The 15,000-nt window shown below is 44.5% G+C and overlaps 2 protein-coding genes across 7 annotated transcripts in view; both read left to right on the forward strand.

Annotated features, from left to right (window-relative positions):
* LOC123517358 (peptidyl-prolyl cis-trans isomerase 6-like) overlaps window positions 1-153 on the forward strand; it is a 4,629-nt gene extending 4,476 nt beyond the window's left edge. The window contains exon 7 of the mRNA XM_045277372.1: window positions 79-153. Within this exon, the coding sequence (XP_045133307.1) occupies window positions 79-153 (75 nt within the window). The remainder of the gene's footprint in view (window positions 1-78) is intronic.
* A 509-nt stretch (window positions 154-662) lies between these two features.
* Window positions 663-15,000, forward strand: part of LOC123517687 (arfGAP with SH3 domain, ANK repeat and PH domain-containing protein-like) — a 170,573-nt gene continuing 156,235 nt past the window's right edge. For 3 of the 6 annotated variants that reach the window (XM_045278026.1, XM_045278029.1, XM_045278031.1), the window contains exon 1: window positions 664-980. In XM_045278026.1, the coding sequence (XP_045133961.1) occupies window positions 855-980 (126 nt within the window). In that variant the 5' untranslated portion in view covers window positions 664-854. Of the gene's footprint in view, window positions 981-15,000 lie in introns of all 6 variants that reach the window. The other 3 variants (XM_045278027.1, XM_045278030.1, XM_045278028.1) reach the window with 2 other exon arrangements.

Genomic DNA, 15,000 nt, shown 5'->3' on the forward strand with positions numbered 1-15,000 from the left:
GCTACGCATCAAAATCTTTGGTAATTTGTGTAGAATTTTTTTTCTTATCTCATAAGCTTGTTAGCCTCCGCATTACAGCTACCCAAGAGTCTTAGATTGTTCTGGATGAAGGCAATAACAGCAGCAGTAGCAGCAGCATCTGTGTGGGACTGACTGAAATGTTTCAAACCTCTCTCTCTCTCTCTCTCTCTCTCTCTCTCTCTCTCTCTCTCTCTCTCTCTCTCCACACACACACACACACACACACACACACACACGCACGGCTCATATATATATATATATATATATATATATATATATATATATATATATATATATATATATATATATATTAAGATGTAGCTCCTGCATTTATTCCTCCCCTCTTGTACTAGCTGTTTCTAGCGCAGCATTTCCCTGTAGCACCGCGTAGTATGCATGTCTGTGCTCACGCGTGACAGGTCTGGAGCAGTGCAAACATTGTGTAGTAGAACGTTTTGTTTCCAGTCACTGAGAAAAACCAGGATGCCGATATGGCAACACTAAAAGGTGTACGATAGGTAAGCGCATACCTGGCTCAGGTGTCACAGTTTTAGTGTACTTGTCATCAGTGTCTCGTGAAGGGAGTGAGGAGGAAAGCTACACAGTGATAAAGGATAATTCAGCTTTATGCTAGGTGGTGTGAGGTGACGCCTGCGCAAGGCCGAATGTCTGCCACCCAGTGGGAGTGTGCTGCCCTCTGCGAGTCTTGCTCCACTCAGCGATACTACGCCAGTTGTGGTGAGGCAGTGAGTGAGTGAAGATATACAGTGTCGCTGCTCCAGTGGTATTTCACCGTTCTTGAGTAAGGCGGCTGATTGCCTGTGACAGGCACCATGCCGGAGTTCATCAGTGTTAACGACTACATTAGTGAGGTGAAAGATGACATTTCGTCGCCCCCCACCAGTAATTTCGTCTCCAAAATGCCCCTTTGTAGGCAAACAGTCAACGAGCTGGAAGAGGTAAGAACCTGCATCCCTCGGTTCTTGTTACCGCGAGTGTCCTGACGGGGCAGCGCAGGTGGTGATGATGCTGGTGTGCCGTGGTGTCGCCGGGTGGTGTGCGTGGTGTGTGTGGGGGTGTATGGTGGAATGGTCATGTGGCAGGGAAGCAAGGAAGGGGGCAGCATCCATGCCCTCCTCGCCTTGGTGCTGCTGCTGCTGTCTGGAGCTGCCAGCTCAGGTTCCCGGCGCGTAATATTATAACAATATTGTTGATGTTGATGACGAGGCGGAGCGAAGGCCGTCATCATACCTGAGGCGTGGCGTGGCGTGGCGTGGCGTTGGTGTGGCGGTCGTGGGCGACGTTGTAATCTCTCCTTTAATGAGAACAATCCCTAGGCCCAAAAAGAATTCTTGACGCCTGCACTGCACGCCGCTGAGAGGGAGTTCTTGGCAGTCAGGTCAGGTGACCCGCTGCCTGTCAAGCCTGCTCAAATATCCATCTGATATGCTGTCTTGTCTGGAACTTCTTCTGCTGCTGATGATGATGATTATGCTGATGATGACGATGATGGTGATAATGGTGATACTACTGATGCTGGTACTCCGTCGGCGTCTCTGTCAGAAGTTTTGTGTTTGCTAACGTTTACTTCCATGAATCTCGCGGAAAGAATGAATGACAAGTGTATGTGTCAAAGTATGGTGACTATGACTGCCGCCGCTGGTGGTGGTGGTGGTGGTGGTGGTGGTACCGGTACCGGAGATAATGACTACCTTGGGGTTAAAGGGGAACAGTCGTGGTATTGTGTTCCCGCCGCCCCCTCCCATAACATGACGTAAGGAAGGCATGGCACACAGCTTTCTTGAATACTTCTTATTGACGATAAGAGAGAGAGAGAGAATTTTGTTGTAGCTGATGTAGCGATAGTATTACCTAATAAGTTTAGTGGTAGTAGTGATAATAGCAGTACCTAGTAGTAGTTATAGCAGTGTTAGTGAAGGTAGTAAACAGGTGCCAGGTGGTGTGGTGCCGTGGTGCTGTGATGGCAGAGTGGAGGCACAGTACCTCATCAGTGACTTTGTGTCTCTCCCGGTGTCACTTTGAGTAATGGAGAGGAGGAGGAGGGAAGGAAGGAAGGAGAGATAGACGTGTGGAGGAACAATGGCACTCCACCCAACCACCTCTATATCATCACCACCATCACTACCTCCACTACCTCACTCTCTTCTCGTTATAAACACCATACGCTCTTTCCACTCTTCGCCACACCTTTCCTCAGTGTCAGTCTTTCTAAAGGATTGACTCGTGTTTTGCCTTCCTTGACTTTGAAACTGACACATAACTTATCGCATCTCTTTTATCATGTTCCTATGTTGCACTGTGTTAGGATTTGCTCGTGAATTTGACTTACTTCTTAGGGTGTTCACGTGTATCAGCAGTATCCATGCAGGGGGATTTACCGTCTGGTGTCTTATCTCTCGTAATGCAATGCCCGCGTCATAATCGTCCCGTCATACACTATAAGAACTTTCCATGTCACGCACCGCCTACTTACATTATCAGCGATTGACTCATCACTTCTCCACCACCCTTCTTTCACGTTAACTAATCTGTCTTTGTGCAGGTTGGTGTGTCTGTTTACTAACGCGTTTTGATTCTGTCATATTGTTTCCGGTATTGTGTTGTCTTTGTTCCGTAGCAGTTGTAGGAATTCTGTGATGCAAGGTGGATTTTTCTTTGTGTGGATGTACTCATGGGCAAAAGCAGAGTATGTACTGTACCTACGCACGTACGTACTTACTTATGTTAGTCAGCCAGCTGCACTCACGCATCTCTACGGTGTTTATCGCTTTCCCTCGATTGTAAGTGTCCTGATCTGCTGAATGTCTTGCAAAATTGGGCAAGAGGAGTGGTAGATTTTTAGCTGATCAGGGGACTTAACGAGTACGATTGTAGGAAAGCTCTGAAGATATAAGGAAAGGGGTGGGGAATGTTGCTCAGCCATCAACTGTTGCATTAAACTGTGGAAACGATAGATTTGCAGAAGATCGGAGGACTTGAGTTTGAAGGAAAATTGTAGATATGAGGAGGAGAGTGGTGTAACATGACTGTACTACTGGAATAGACTCGGTGCACTGAAGGATCACTGAACTAGAAGCATTCACGTAGCACCAGTGGGACGTAGTGAGGTCAGGAAGCGTTAGCTGTGGATAAAGACTGTATTCTGTCATCAGGATGTGGGTTTTGCCCGTCCCTTACTTAATGATAAGCTGTGTATTGGAGAAGGCACCGTCATTCTTGGAGATAATACTTCTACTACTTTCCTATACTACCACAGTCCAGGGCAACATGCAGGCGCTTCTACTAGTAATGTCACTGCCCAGTCAACGAGAGTAAATCCATATGCAAGAAGAAAAAAATGTATAAAGCGAACTCAACTCTGGGAAAAAGAATAAAAAGGAGAAAAGAATGGTGTGTGATATCAAGTTCGTGTGTGTGTGTGTGTGTGTGTGTGTGTGTGTGTGTGTGTGTGTGTGTGTGTGTGTGTGTGTGTATGTGTGTGTGTGTGTGTGTGTGTGTGTGTGTGTGTGTGTGTGTGTGTTTATGAACAGTGATCCAAGTACATACGTAGTTGCTGAGATAGGTACATATCCCCTCTCTCTCTCTCTCTCTCTCTCTCTCTCTCTCTCTCTCTCTCTCTCTCTCTCTCTCCTTTCGTTCCTTCCTCCCTCTTCTCTCTCCCTCTTCCCTCGCCTTTCATTTCTTCCTTCCCTCTCCTCACCTCCACTTCACCCTTCCTTCCTCCTCCTGTTCTCCTTTCCATCCTGCGTCCCTCCTTCATGTTCCCTCCTTACCTCCCTTCCTCATGTTCCCTCCTTACCTCCCTCCCTCTCTCCTTCCCTCCTTTCCTCTTCCCTCCCTGCCAACAGCCTCCATATTGATCTTTCTGTATATAGACCCTCCCCTGTCCCCCTCCTCCTCGTCCTGTGTGTGTGTGTGTGTGTGTGTGTGTGTGTGTGTGTGTGTGTGTGAGTGAAATGTCTCAAGTATATTTCTTTTCATTTTTCGTTTCTTTCTGCCTTGATTGGTCGAAGCCTGATTGAGAATTTGCTTTCTTTCATTCTCTCTCTCTCTCTCTCTCTCTCTCTCTCTCTCTCTCTCTCTCTCTCTCTCTCTGGAGTAGTACTTTGTTATTCCCCACAGCCAAGGAGAAGAGCGTTTAGGAGGAGGAGGAGGAGGAGGAGGAGGAGGAGGTGGTGGTGGAGGAGGAGGAGGAGAGGAGAGGAGAGGAGAGGAGAGAAGGGTTGTCACATCCGGTGGTGCAGGTGGCTGGCGGTGTGTGTGTGTGTGTGTGTGTGTGTGTGTGTGTGTGTGTGTGTGTGTGTGTGTTTGTTTGTGTGTGTGTGTGTGCGTGTGTGTGTTGCTGGTAGTGATTAAGGACATAATGATGGTGGTAGTGGCGATGGTGGTGGTGATGATAATGTTGGTTGTTGTGACAGTAGTGGTAGTGGTGATGGTGATGGTGGTGATAATGTTAGACACGTTAGTATTGGTGGTGGTGATGGTGTTAGTGGAGATCATAATGTTAGTCATGCTGCTGGTGGTGGTGGTGATGGTAGTTGTGGTGGTGATGGTGGTTATCTGAGTCTGCTTATCATTTTATCACAGAGCAAAGGAATTTCTTAATTTGGTAAATACGTCTTCATCGAGAGAGAGAGAGAGAGAGAGAGAGAGAGAGAGAGAGAGAGAGAGAGAGAGAGAGAGAGTCCAAATAAGGGAAAAAATAACCATGGAGAAAACATGTTGCGAGGAGATAAGTATCTAGAAGAGAAGTAAGAGAAAATAAAAAAAAAAGAAAATATATATAAAAAGGAAAAATATTGAAGGAAAATATGTAAATGAAGGGAAAATTAAAATAGTAAAGGTCGAGAAAGGGGAAAATAATGCGTAGGGGAAATAAAATGCCTTACTTGATGATGATGATGATGGTGTGTATGTGTGTGTGGGTGTGTGTGTGTGTGTGTGTGTGTGTGGCAGGATGTGGTGTGTCCCTCTCTGATTTCATACTCCCAGCTTATTTCTTCCCTTCCTCACTACCCTCCTGTAGTAACTCATATCTCTCTCTCTCTCTCTCTCTCTCTCTCTCTCTCTCTCTCTCTCTCTCTCTCTCTCTCTCTCTCTCTCTCTCTCTCTCTCTCTCTCTCTCTCTCTCAATCTGTCTCGCCCCATGACATTCCTCTCTTTTATTTTCTTTCTTTCCTTCTTCTTTTGTTCGCTCTTCCCACGTTTCTCTTTGGGGTTCGGATGTATGCTCTCTCTCTCTCTCTCTCTCTCTCTCTCTCTCTCTCTCTCTCTCTCTCTCTCTCTCTCTCTCTCTCTCTCTCTCTCTCCCCAGAAGTTCTTTGAGTCTAGCAAGAAAACAATTGCTCGTCTTCAAGTGTCCTGTACAGATTGACAAGTGCGTTATGTGGTTACTGTGAGATGAATCCTTTATAGTTCAGTGTTGACGTAGACACTGCAACACCAATACTTGATTACTCCACTCGCTGTTACGATTTATTTATTGATCTATTTACCTATTTTTATATGAAGGTGCTACTTACTGTCTTAAATTGTTTTGTTAGTCTTGATAAGATTTGAATATTAACCTGCAACTCTTCCTTTTTCTTTCTTTTTTTCTGCAAATATTTGATTTTTTTTACAAGGTTTTCTTCAATATCAGCAGAAGAAATGATCATAAGAGCGAAAGGCCCAAAAGTCGTTTCAGACAAGTCAGTAGTCAGAATAGAGTAAACGAATGAATCATTGCAGTGAATCAGTAACGAAACGTGACTTCTTTTTTTTTCCAGCTCCGATACAAAACCATCGTAAACATTTCAAACAGTTCCTCAGCAATATCCACACAAAGAAACAAACCCTACGTCTATGGCTCGTATTCTCAAAAGGCTATGCTCTTCACCTCCACTATTTCAAAAGGTTTTACTTATATATACACGAACTTTTAAGGTGTTTTTATTAGTCTAGGGTTAGATTGACAAGAATTCTACATTATTAACTGGAGAAACACTCTTGAAAACCCCACTAATCATCTCTGTGGCCTTGGAAAATAGTCTTGGTGAGAGAGCATAGCCTTTCTGCATACAGATCTATGTATAAGCCTTGGTATTGGTGGAGTCGGGCACAGGTACAATACAGAATGTAACTTTGCCGCTCCTTCTCCCTCCCGCCTCAGGTATTCGTAGCCAGGTGAGGCGGGCAGTCAAGTTTATCATGTTTATGTACGCCACTCGGCCTTATATACACACACACACACACACACAGAGAGAGAGAGAGAGAGAGAGAGAGAGAGAGAGAGAGAGAGAGAGAGAGAGAGAGAGAGAGACTTTAGCTTAGATACGTACTACAGTAAATATGGAAACCCAAGGAAATAACACCCACTGAACCCACACCTGCTCGTCCCACAGTCTCAGAATTTATGTAGACTCAACCCGCTCATTTCAGGCGTTCGTTGAAGTGCCCTCATGTCCCTTGCGTTCCTGGAATCACGCGAGACCCTGCACACCTTCCCCAGCAATAGGGTGGCGGTGTGGTGCTGGGCTCGTATTCGCAAACACTTCTGCGCTTCACCTCCACTATTTCAAAAGCCTTTATTTTAGTTTACAGCCTCATCTTCATTATTTCAAGAGGCTTTATTTGAATTTACACCAGTTTTTAAGGTGTTTTTATTGTTCTACAGGTATATTGACGAGATTTCTACATTGTTAAGTCGAGAAACATTCTTAAAAACCTCGCTAATCACCCCTGTGGCCTTAGAAAATAGTCATGGTGAGAGAGCAAAGCGTTTCTGAATGCGGATCCTGGTGTGATGCAGGGCTAGTCGTGCAGGGATCAGAGAAACGGTGAAGGTTTTGAGGTTTCTAGAAAGACACAGACGCCACGACTCAAGGCGACATTCCGAAGCACTTCTCTACCCTCCCCCATCCCTAAACTACTTTACGAAACCTGTAGTTCAAGATACACTAGATTTTAAGGGTGTTTTTATGATCCTAGTGACAGATTAGCAAATTTTCTGCATTACTATAAAGGGAAATTGGATTGAGAACACAATAATTTCTGTGCCTCTGAAAATCGTCGCGGTGAGAGTTTGTGAAGACTAGATTTTTAGGGTGTTTTTACGGTTCTAGTGACAGATTAGCAGATTTTCTCCATTATTGTAAAGGAAAACAGGATTGAGATTACAGCTAATCATTTCTGTGACCTCTGAAAATTGTCGCGGTGAGAGAACATTGTTTGTGGAGACGAAGCTTCTGAAACAGTTTGCGCGGCACCTCCACTGCATTTCATAGGCTCTAGTTGAAAGAAGTTACACGGTTTTTTTTAGGGTAATTGTTACAGTTTTAGTGACAAGTTAACAAGAATTCTATATTGTTAACTGGAGAAATGCTCGGAAGAAACTGGCAAATGAACTCTGTGGCCTTTGAAAACAGTCGTGATATGAGAGCCAAAGGATTCAGAACACGAGGCTTGGCTGGCTGGGGTAGTCTGTCGAGTTATGAAGGAAGTTGATCGCAAAAAAAAGGACGCTGGATATGGAAGGTCAAGGGAGAAGAAGAGAAAAGACACACTGTAAAGTGGAAGAATAACAACATCTTAGGTGAGAAAGGATAGTCTGAATGCCAGCGAGAATAGGAGAGATAGAGATAAATTACATTATAAAAACGGTATGATTGCAGTTTCGACCAATACACACACTCACAATCCAGATCACACTCCTACGAGTATTTCTAACCCCATTTTATCCTATCGGAAATTAATAATAAGGTTAAGTTTGGTTAGGTTAGGTTAGGTTTCCCAGGAGGTCCCCAAGCTTGTTAGACAGGAAAAAAATACAAGATAGGGTATATTGGTTGAAACTGCAAATTTACATAAAAAACAGTGACACATTGGGTTAAGCTGACGACAATGTAGTGTACTGCTGGGTGGTGGTAGTGGTGGTGGTAGTGCATGTTGTAGTGGTAGTGGTGGTGGTTGTCGTCGCGTGCTTGCGTGAAAGGAGCAAACTCATCAGCAAGAAGGGAAGGAATGGAAGGGAGGGAGGGAGGGAAGGAGGGAACGAGGAGGGGAAATGATATGTTTTAGTATTAGTTAGACTCACGCAGCGCCTTGTTATAGAAAAGAAGGTGTGTGTGTGTGTGTGTGTGTGTGTGTGTGTGTGTGTGTGTGTGTGTGTGTGTGTGTGTGTGTTTGTGTAGGGAAATCAGCATGCGTACCGGAAGTGGCCGTGAGAACTAAACAAGATACCAACTCAGGGCCTCTCTCCCTCTCTCTCTCTCTCCCCCTCTCTCTCTCTCTCTCTCTCTCTCTCTCTCTCTCTCTCTCTCTCTCTGCTTCTGTTTTATCATCATTCACTTCAGTTCCTATTTTCTCCGCCATCGCCCTAATGATGTTTGCCGAGAGAGAGAGAGAGAGAGAGAGAGAGAGAGAGAGAGAGAGAGAGAGAGAGAGACCCAAGTTTCTTTCACTTCATCGGCGTCATAGCGACAGACAGAGAGAGAGAGAGAGAGAGAGAGAGAGAGAGAGTACCGTATTGTAGATATAGGGAAGGGAAATGCGAGTTTGTTTTAGCCTCTCTCTCTCTCTCTCTCTCTCTCTCTCTCTCTCTCTCTCTCTCTCTCTCTCTCTCTCTCTCTGCTCTGATCGGCTCTTTCCTCTTATTTTTCACTTTTTCCTTCCATTTCCTTTTCAATTATGCAATTATGTAGTTAGTTACGTAGTCAGTCAGTCAATCAGTCAGTCAGTCAGCGAGGAGGTAGTGAGTGTAATATTCCTCCTGTGAAGAGACTCTTGGTGCAGAATTTGAGGAAGTAATGAAAACCTGAAGGCCAAACTAAGACTCGGCTTCTCACACTCGAGTTTCAGGATTTGTCAGTCACACAGATGCTTCCCTCGGCCACGCGCGTGTCACATTACCTCCATGTGTGTGTGTGTGTGTGTTCTCAGCGCCGCAGCGAGCAACACACGTAGTAATAGGTCTCGATGTCTCCTCTCTTGCCCTATATGTCCTTTCCTGTCCTCCGTCCTTTACTACAGACAATTATAACGAGGCAGAGAGACTATCGTAAGAACTAACAAGTTAACTACTGCATATGATAGAGTAGCAGTTCCTCTCTCTCTCTCTCTCTCTCTCTCTCTCTCTCTCTCTCTCTCTCTCTCTCTCTCTCTCTCTCTCTCTCTCTCTCTCTCTCTCTCTCTCTCAGTCACGCCGTCGGAGCGGAAAGCTTATGTCCCTCTCGTGTCTCGGCCGACGGAGCTGTCTTCCGGCCATTTAGAGTGACTGAATGCTGTGCTGACTGGACTGTGAGGAGCAGAAATAGGAGGAGGAGGAGGAGGAGGAGGAGGAGGAGAAAGAGTGCTAAATCGTGCTATAGGAGGGGTAACAACAACGGGTGGAGATGGAAAGTGGATGGAAATAAAGATAAGATGGAAAGATGAAGGACTGTGATGAAATGTGAAGATGGGGGAAGAAGCGAAGGAGAAAGGAGGAGGGTCAGATAAAGTTACGGAGGAGAAAAGTTGATGGAAAGAAGGTAGGATGGAAGGATGAAAGATTGTGAGGATGAGAAAAAGGGTGATAAAGAACTGGAGGAAGAGAAGGAGGAGGTGGAGAAGGGATAAATAAAGTAATGTTGGAGATGACAGCAAAGGAGGAGAACGAGGAGGAAGAGAAGATTGTGGGAAAAAAAGATGGGTTGGAGTAATGAGAGATTGCGATGAAAGAGCAAGAATGATGAAGAAGAGGAGGAGGAGGAAGAGGAGGAGGAGGAGAAGGAGGAGGAGAAGGAAGAGGAGGAAGGTTAGATAGAGTGAAGTTCAAGGCCGTGTTGGTCGTGGTAATGATATGATAGGTAGTTAAAAATATGTCATGAGAGCTGTTACTGCGTTTTACTATTTTCGTCACCGTCAAATACGAGCCGAGTCTTGTGTTGTCCTTACGAGACTGACTTCACTATTACAGAACAATATATGACACACTTGAGTTTGATCCTGAACCACGGCAGTTGCTTGGTGAGATTAGTGGTACTTTCTCTTCAACCCCAGCTAAGGATTGACCACAAGCTGATATGACTTCCTAAATGACCCTTGTGCTAGCCCTTTCACACACACACACACACACACACACACACACACACACACACACACACACACACACATATTGAGAAGTTGGGGGGCTAAGGATGCTGGGACGGGACTCTCTGGGGCTGGACAGGTCAGGGCGCTAAGGATGCCTTGGTGTGGTGTGTTGTGTTGTGTGGTATGGTATATGGTATGGTATGGTGTGTGGTGTGGTGGTGGTGGTGTTATACTTGATGGTGTCTGGTGGTTGTTTGTGGTGGTGGTTGTGGTGTAATATGGTGGTGTTTGGTGCTGATGAAGTTGTCACGTGATACGGTGTGGTGATGTGGTGTTAACACTATTCACCCATAAAGTTAACTGCCGTGAGAGAGAGAGAGAGAGAGAGAGAGAGAGAGAGAGAGTGTGTGTGTGTGTGTGTGTGTGTCAATCAGAGACCAGTCACAAAGCTGTATGTATAATTGGTGTTTAGCTCTTAACTGCCACCAGGTGTGCTATTCACCACGGTCGCTTGCTCGTCACCCAGCCAGTCTTTCCCCTACGGAAAGAGCTCAGAGCTCATACTGACCGATCTTCGGGCAGGACTGAGACCACACTACCAGGCACACCACACTCCACACACCGGGCTAGCGGGGCGACAACCATTCAAGTTACATCCCGTACCTATTTACTGCTATGTGAACAGGGGCTACACATTAAAAGGCTTCCCCATTTGCCTTGCCGCTCCCGAGACTCGAACCCTCTCGGTTGTGAGTCGAGCGTGCTAACTACGCGGTGTGTGTGTGTGTGTGTGTGTGTGTGTGTGTGTGTGTGTGTGTGAGAGAGAGAGAGAGAGAGAGAGAGAGAGAGAATGGGGATGAAGAAGGTATGAGAAACAAAGGAGAGGGGAGAAGAAACATGGAGGATGGTGTGTAGAAGACGAAGAAGGCAGGCTTATGATGCACGTCAAAGGCAGCTTACCTTTGCCCAATAACAGCTTCCATGAAACAAAATATAAGAGGTCACTTTTGCTAGACTTATAGATAGGAAGACAGTTTCATCAAGTAGGGAGACCGACTCTACATGAACAAAATAACCACAGTGACCAGGCTTTTACTGTCAAGCCATTAGGTAAGCATGGAGACAGAACTGGCGAGGATTTGTTACAGAGTACAGTAGTATAAGTAGGGTATGAACTGTGAGCTATGGCTAGTAGGTATTGGGACGACTTGGTAAGGTTATAGTGGGCTAACCTTTCACTGCGAGGCGGGATGTGATGTCACCTTAAGCTTTGTGTAAGGAATGAACAGCACAAACAGAGATAAGCAAGCAGTCGTGTTGTGTGCTTGTGTTGTGGCGTCCTGTAGGTTGGTTAGCTTGATCCTACACTGCCTAGACACGTACTGGGTTAGATGGATGTAGATAGGTGGATATTTAAAAGGTAGATCTAAGGAGTGACTCATTAATTGGTTGATAGACGGATGTGTAGATAGATAGGTAGATGGATAAATAAGCAGATAGACATATAGCTAGATATATAAATACATAGATAAATGGATAAATAAACAGGTAAATAGACAAATACACGCACACACACACACACACACACACACACACACACACACACACACACACACACACACACACACACACACACACACACACACACACGAATACTATAAAGTTGTCTACTACTATTAACACACACACACACACACACACACACACACACACACACGAATACTATAAAGTTGTCTACTACTATTAACACACACACACACACACACACACACACACACACACACACACACACACACACACCAAGGTCATGAGTGTGTGACGATGCTCAGAAGTGTGTGGGATTTTCATATCAACGGATAATAATTATGATGATGTTAATAATATTGAGGGTGATGATTTGCTTACCTCATCTTCGGGTGAGAGGAAGAGTGACCGGTGACTGCCTACGAGAGAGAGAGAGAGAGAGAGAGAGAGAGAGAGAGATTGATTCAAGTGGGTTAGTGACTCGTGTAAGGAAGAACTAAATCAAACGAGAATATTATATGATTGCTCTCTCTCTCTCTCTCTCTCTCTCTCTCTCTCTCTCTCTCTCTCTCTCTCTAGTAACTGAAGCACAAGACAAAAATCATAAGATGCATTAATGATGCATACGTAGACACACACACACACACACACACACACACACACACACACACACACACACACACACACACACACACACACACACACACACACACACACACACACACACACACGCGGCCTTTAAATACTCACTCACCCTCACTCACTCACTCACAACTCTTCCCACACCCGCACACTCCCCGCCTTGCCCCTCACTTCTCCTCCTCCTCCTCCTGCTCTCTTTTTTCACCCCTTTGTCCTTGAGCTAAAATAATCCTTAAACAGTCGAAGGATAAGATTGGAGGACAGTTTAAACATTAGCTTGTTCCCTTCTCTCTTCTGTCCATCCTTCTGTCTGTCTCTCATGCCCACGTGCTGTCACTTCTTTGTCATTTAATTGTGTTTTTATTCTGCTGTTAGTATTTGCTGTTTCTTTTTTTTTTCTTCTTTTTTTCTAAGGTATATACTAAGTCTTCTGCGCCTTCTTCAGTCATACGTATTACAAACATGTTCTCCGTCTCGGTATTCATTAGGTACTCTTCTCTTCTTCTTTCCTGATATGTTCATCTGCAGCATCCGCCTTCATTTATTCTTTTCTATCATATGGACTTCTATTTTTAGGTATCAACCATAAAACTGTATTTTCTTCGCTTATCTTATTCTCGTAATCTGTGTCCTATTTTTCTTCTTGGTAAGTAAGTATATTAATTTCCTGCATAATCCCTCTTTTTACTCCCTTCTATCTTCTGGACTTTTATTCTTAGGTATCAGTCATAAAACTGTATTTCCTTCGCTTATTGTATCCTCTTAACTTGTGTCCTTTTTTCCTTCATGGTAAGTATATTCTTTTCCTGCATAATCCCTCTTTTTACTCTCCTCTATCTTAGGGACTTTCATTCTTAGGTATCAATCATAGAGCTCAATTACCTCACTTATTTTATCCTCGTAACCTGTGTTCTTTTTTTTTTTTTTTTTCCTGCTTGGTATATCCCTTACCAGCATCCTCCCTCCTTTATTCTCCTCTATCTTACGGACTTCTATTCTTAGCTCTCAATCAAAAATCTCAATTCCCTCACTTATTTCATTCTCGCTACATGTGTTCTTTCTTTTCTTCTTGCTGGTATGTTCATCTTCAGCATCTTTCTTCCTCTGTCCTCCTCTATCTTACGGACTTTCATTCTTAGCTACTTGAGATTTGTGTACGATTAGACCATTTTATTGACATTAGGAAGGGTCTATGGAGGTCAAAAGATTAATGGCCACAGTCTTCACTATTCTAAACCCTCTCATAAGTTTCTGAAGCTGCATAAAATCACGAAATAGTAACTATAGTGAATATGGAAACGCGTCATGGCACTGAGGGGGTTAATGGTAAAAAAAACTCAGTTATATACCTCCTTTATTTTACGAGTATCCTCGTAACATGTGTCCTTTCTTTTCTTCCTCAGGTGAGTGCATGTCAGCTGAGATGATTCCCGGTTGAGATAAGACGATGCTACTGTGACTTGCTCTTTGTGTGTCGTGCTCACTCGCCTGCCATTCACTGACTTGATGAGAGGCGAGAGTGAGCGAGGGAAGCTGTGGCGTTGGAAGGAGGGAAAGATTGGGTGCTGGAAGGTGGATGAGACGGGAGGAGAGATGAGAGGAAGGAAAGATTGGTACTTGGAAGGGGAGATGAAAAGAAGAAAAGATTGGTAGTTGAAAGGAGAGAGGGAAGGATAAGAGGAAGGAGAGATAGACGGGTAAAAAAGAAGGATAGAAGAAAGTAAAGGAAATAAACATATTCAACACAACTTTAAGGCATAAATAACACCAAACAAAGATAGGATACTGAATGAAAACACTCAAAAAACACCTCAGAATAACCTCCACTTGAGTTTGTTAGAAGCAGAAGTGATAATGCGCCTGGTAAACGTTTGGGAGCACGGACCACGACTCTCAAGGTTGCTCTGGCCCTCACCTACACACTTCGTACCATACCGAGACTCCGTCCCTCAGTGAACCGCGACTATAGCCAGCGACACCAGACCGCAGGGAACGAGTCCAAGGAGGGAGGGAGGGACTGGCTGGCTGGCTGACTGGTCGTGCTCCCCGCCACACACCTGACTAACTTACCTGAGGAATATTTAGCAGTTGTGTGTTGTGCTTCTATTAGTTGTATTCAGGGACGCTCTATATACTCAATTGCCTTGACTGTTTTCAAAGGTTCTTTCTCTGGTTTAAACGCTGCCACCTGTTTTTCTTTTTTTTTTTTCTTCTTTTTCCTTCTCTTGATGTCATATACTTTTTTTCAGATTAAATGTTAAATGCTTTCTTCATTCCATATTTTCTTGTGTTTCGATGGTGAATTCTCTCTCTCTCTCTCTCTCTCTCTCTCTCTCTCTCTCTCTCTCTCTCTCTCTCTCTCTCTCTCTCTCTCTCTCTCTCTCCCCCCATCCCTTATTTACCTCGGAAACCTATTGGCTGACTGACTACACCTTTATTAAACCTTCACTCACTCCTCGCAAAATTAAAATCAACTTTTAAACTTTCCTTTTTTTCCTCACATTCGTCTACCTTGGAAATATTTTTAGCATACAAGCATTCCTTTTTTTTCTTTTGCCCGCACAGTTTGATCAATTTATGACCCTTGCCTTCTGTATGACTGTCTGTCTGTCCTTCCCACACACACACACACACACACACACACACACACACACACACACACACACACACACACACACACACACACACACACACACACACACACACATCTGTTCCTGGCTTCCTTTCTCTCTCTCCTCCCTC

The sequence above is a fragment of the Portunus trituberculatus genome, chromosome 42 (assembly GCF_017591435.1).
Source record: "Portunus trituberculatus isolate SZX2019 chromosome 42, ASM1759143v1, whole genome shotgun sequence".
Lineage (NCBI taxonomy): Eukaryota > Metazoa > Arthropoda > Malacostraca > Decapoda > Portunidae > Portunus > Portunus trituberculatus.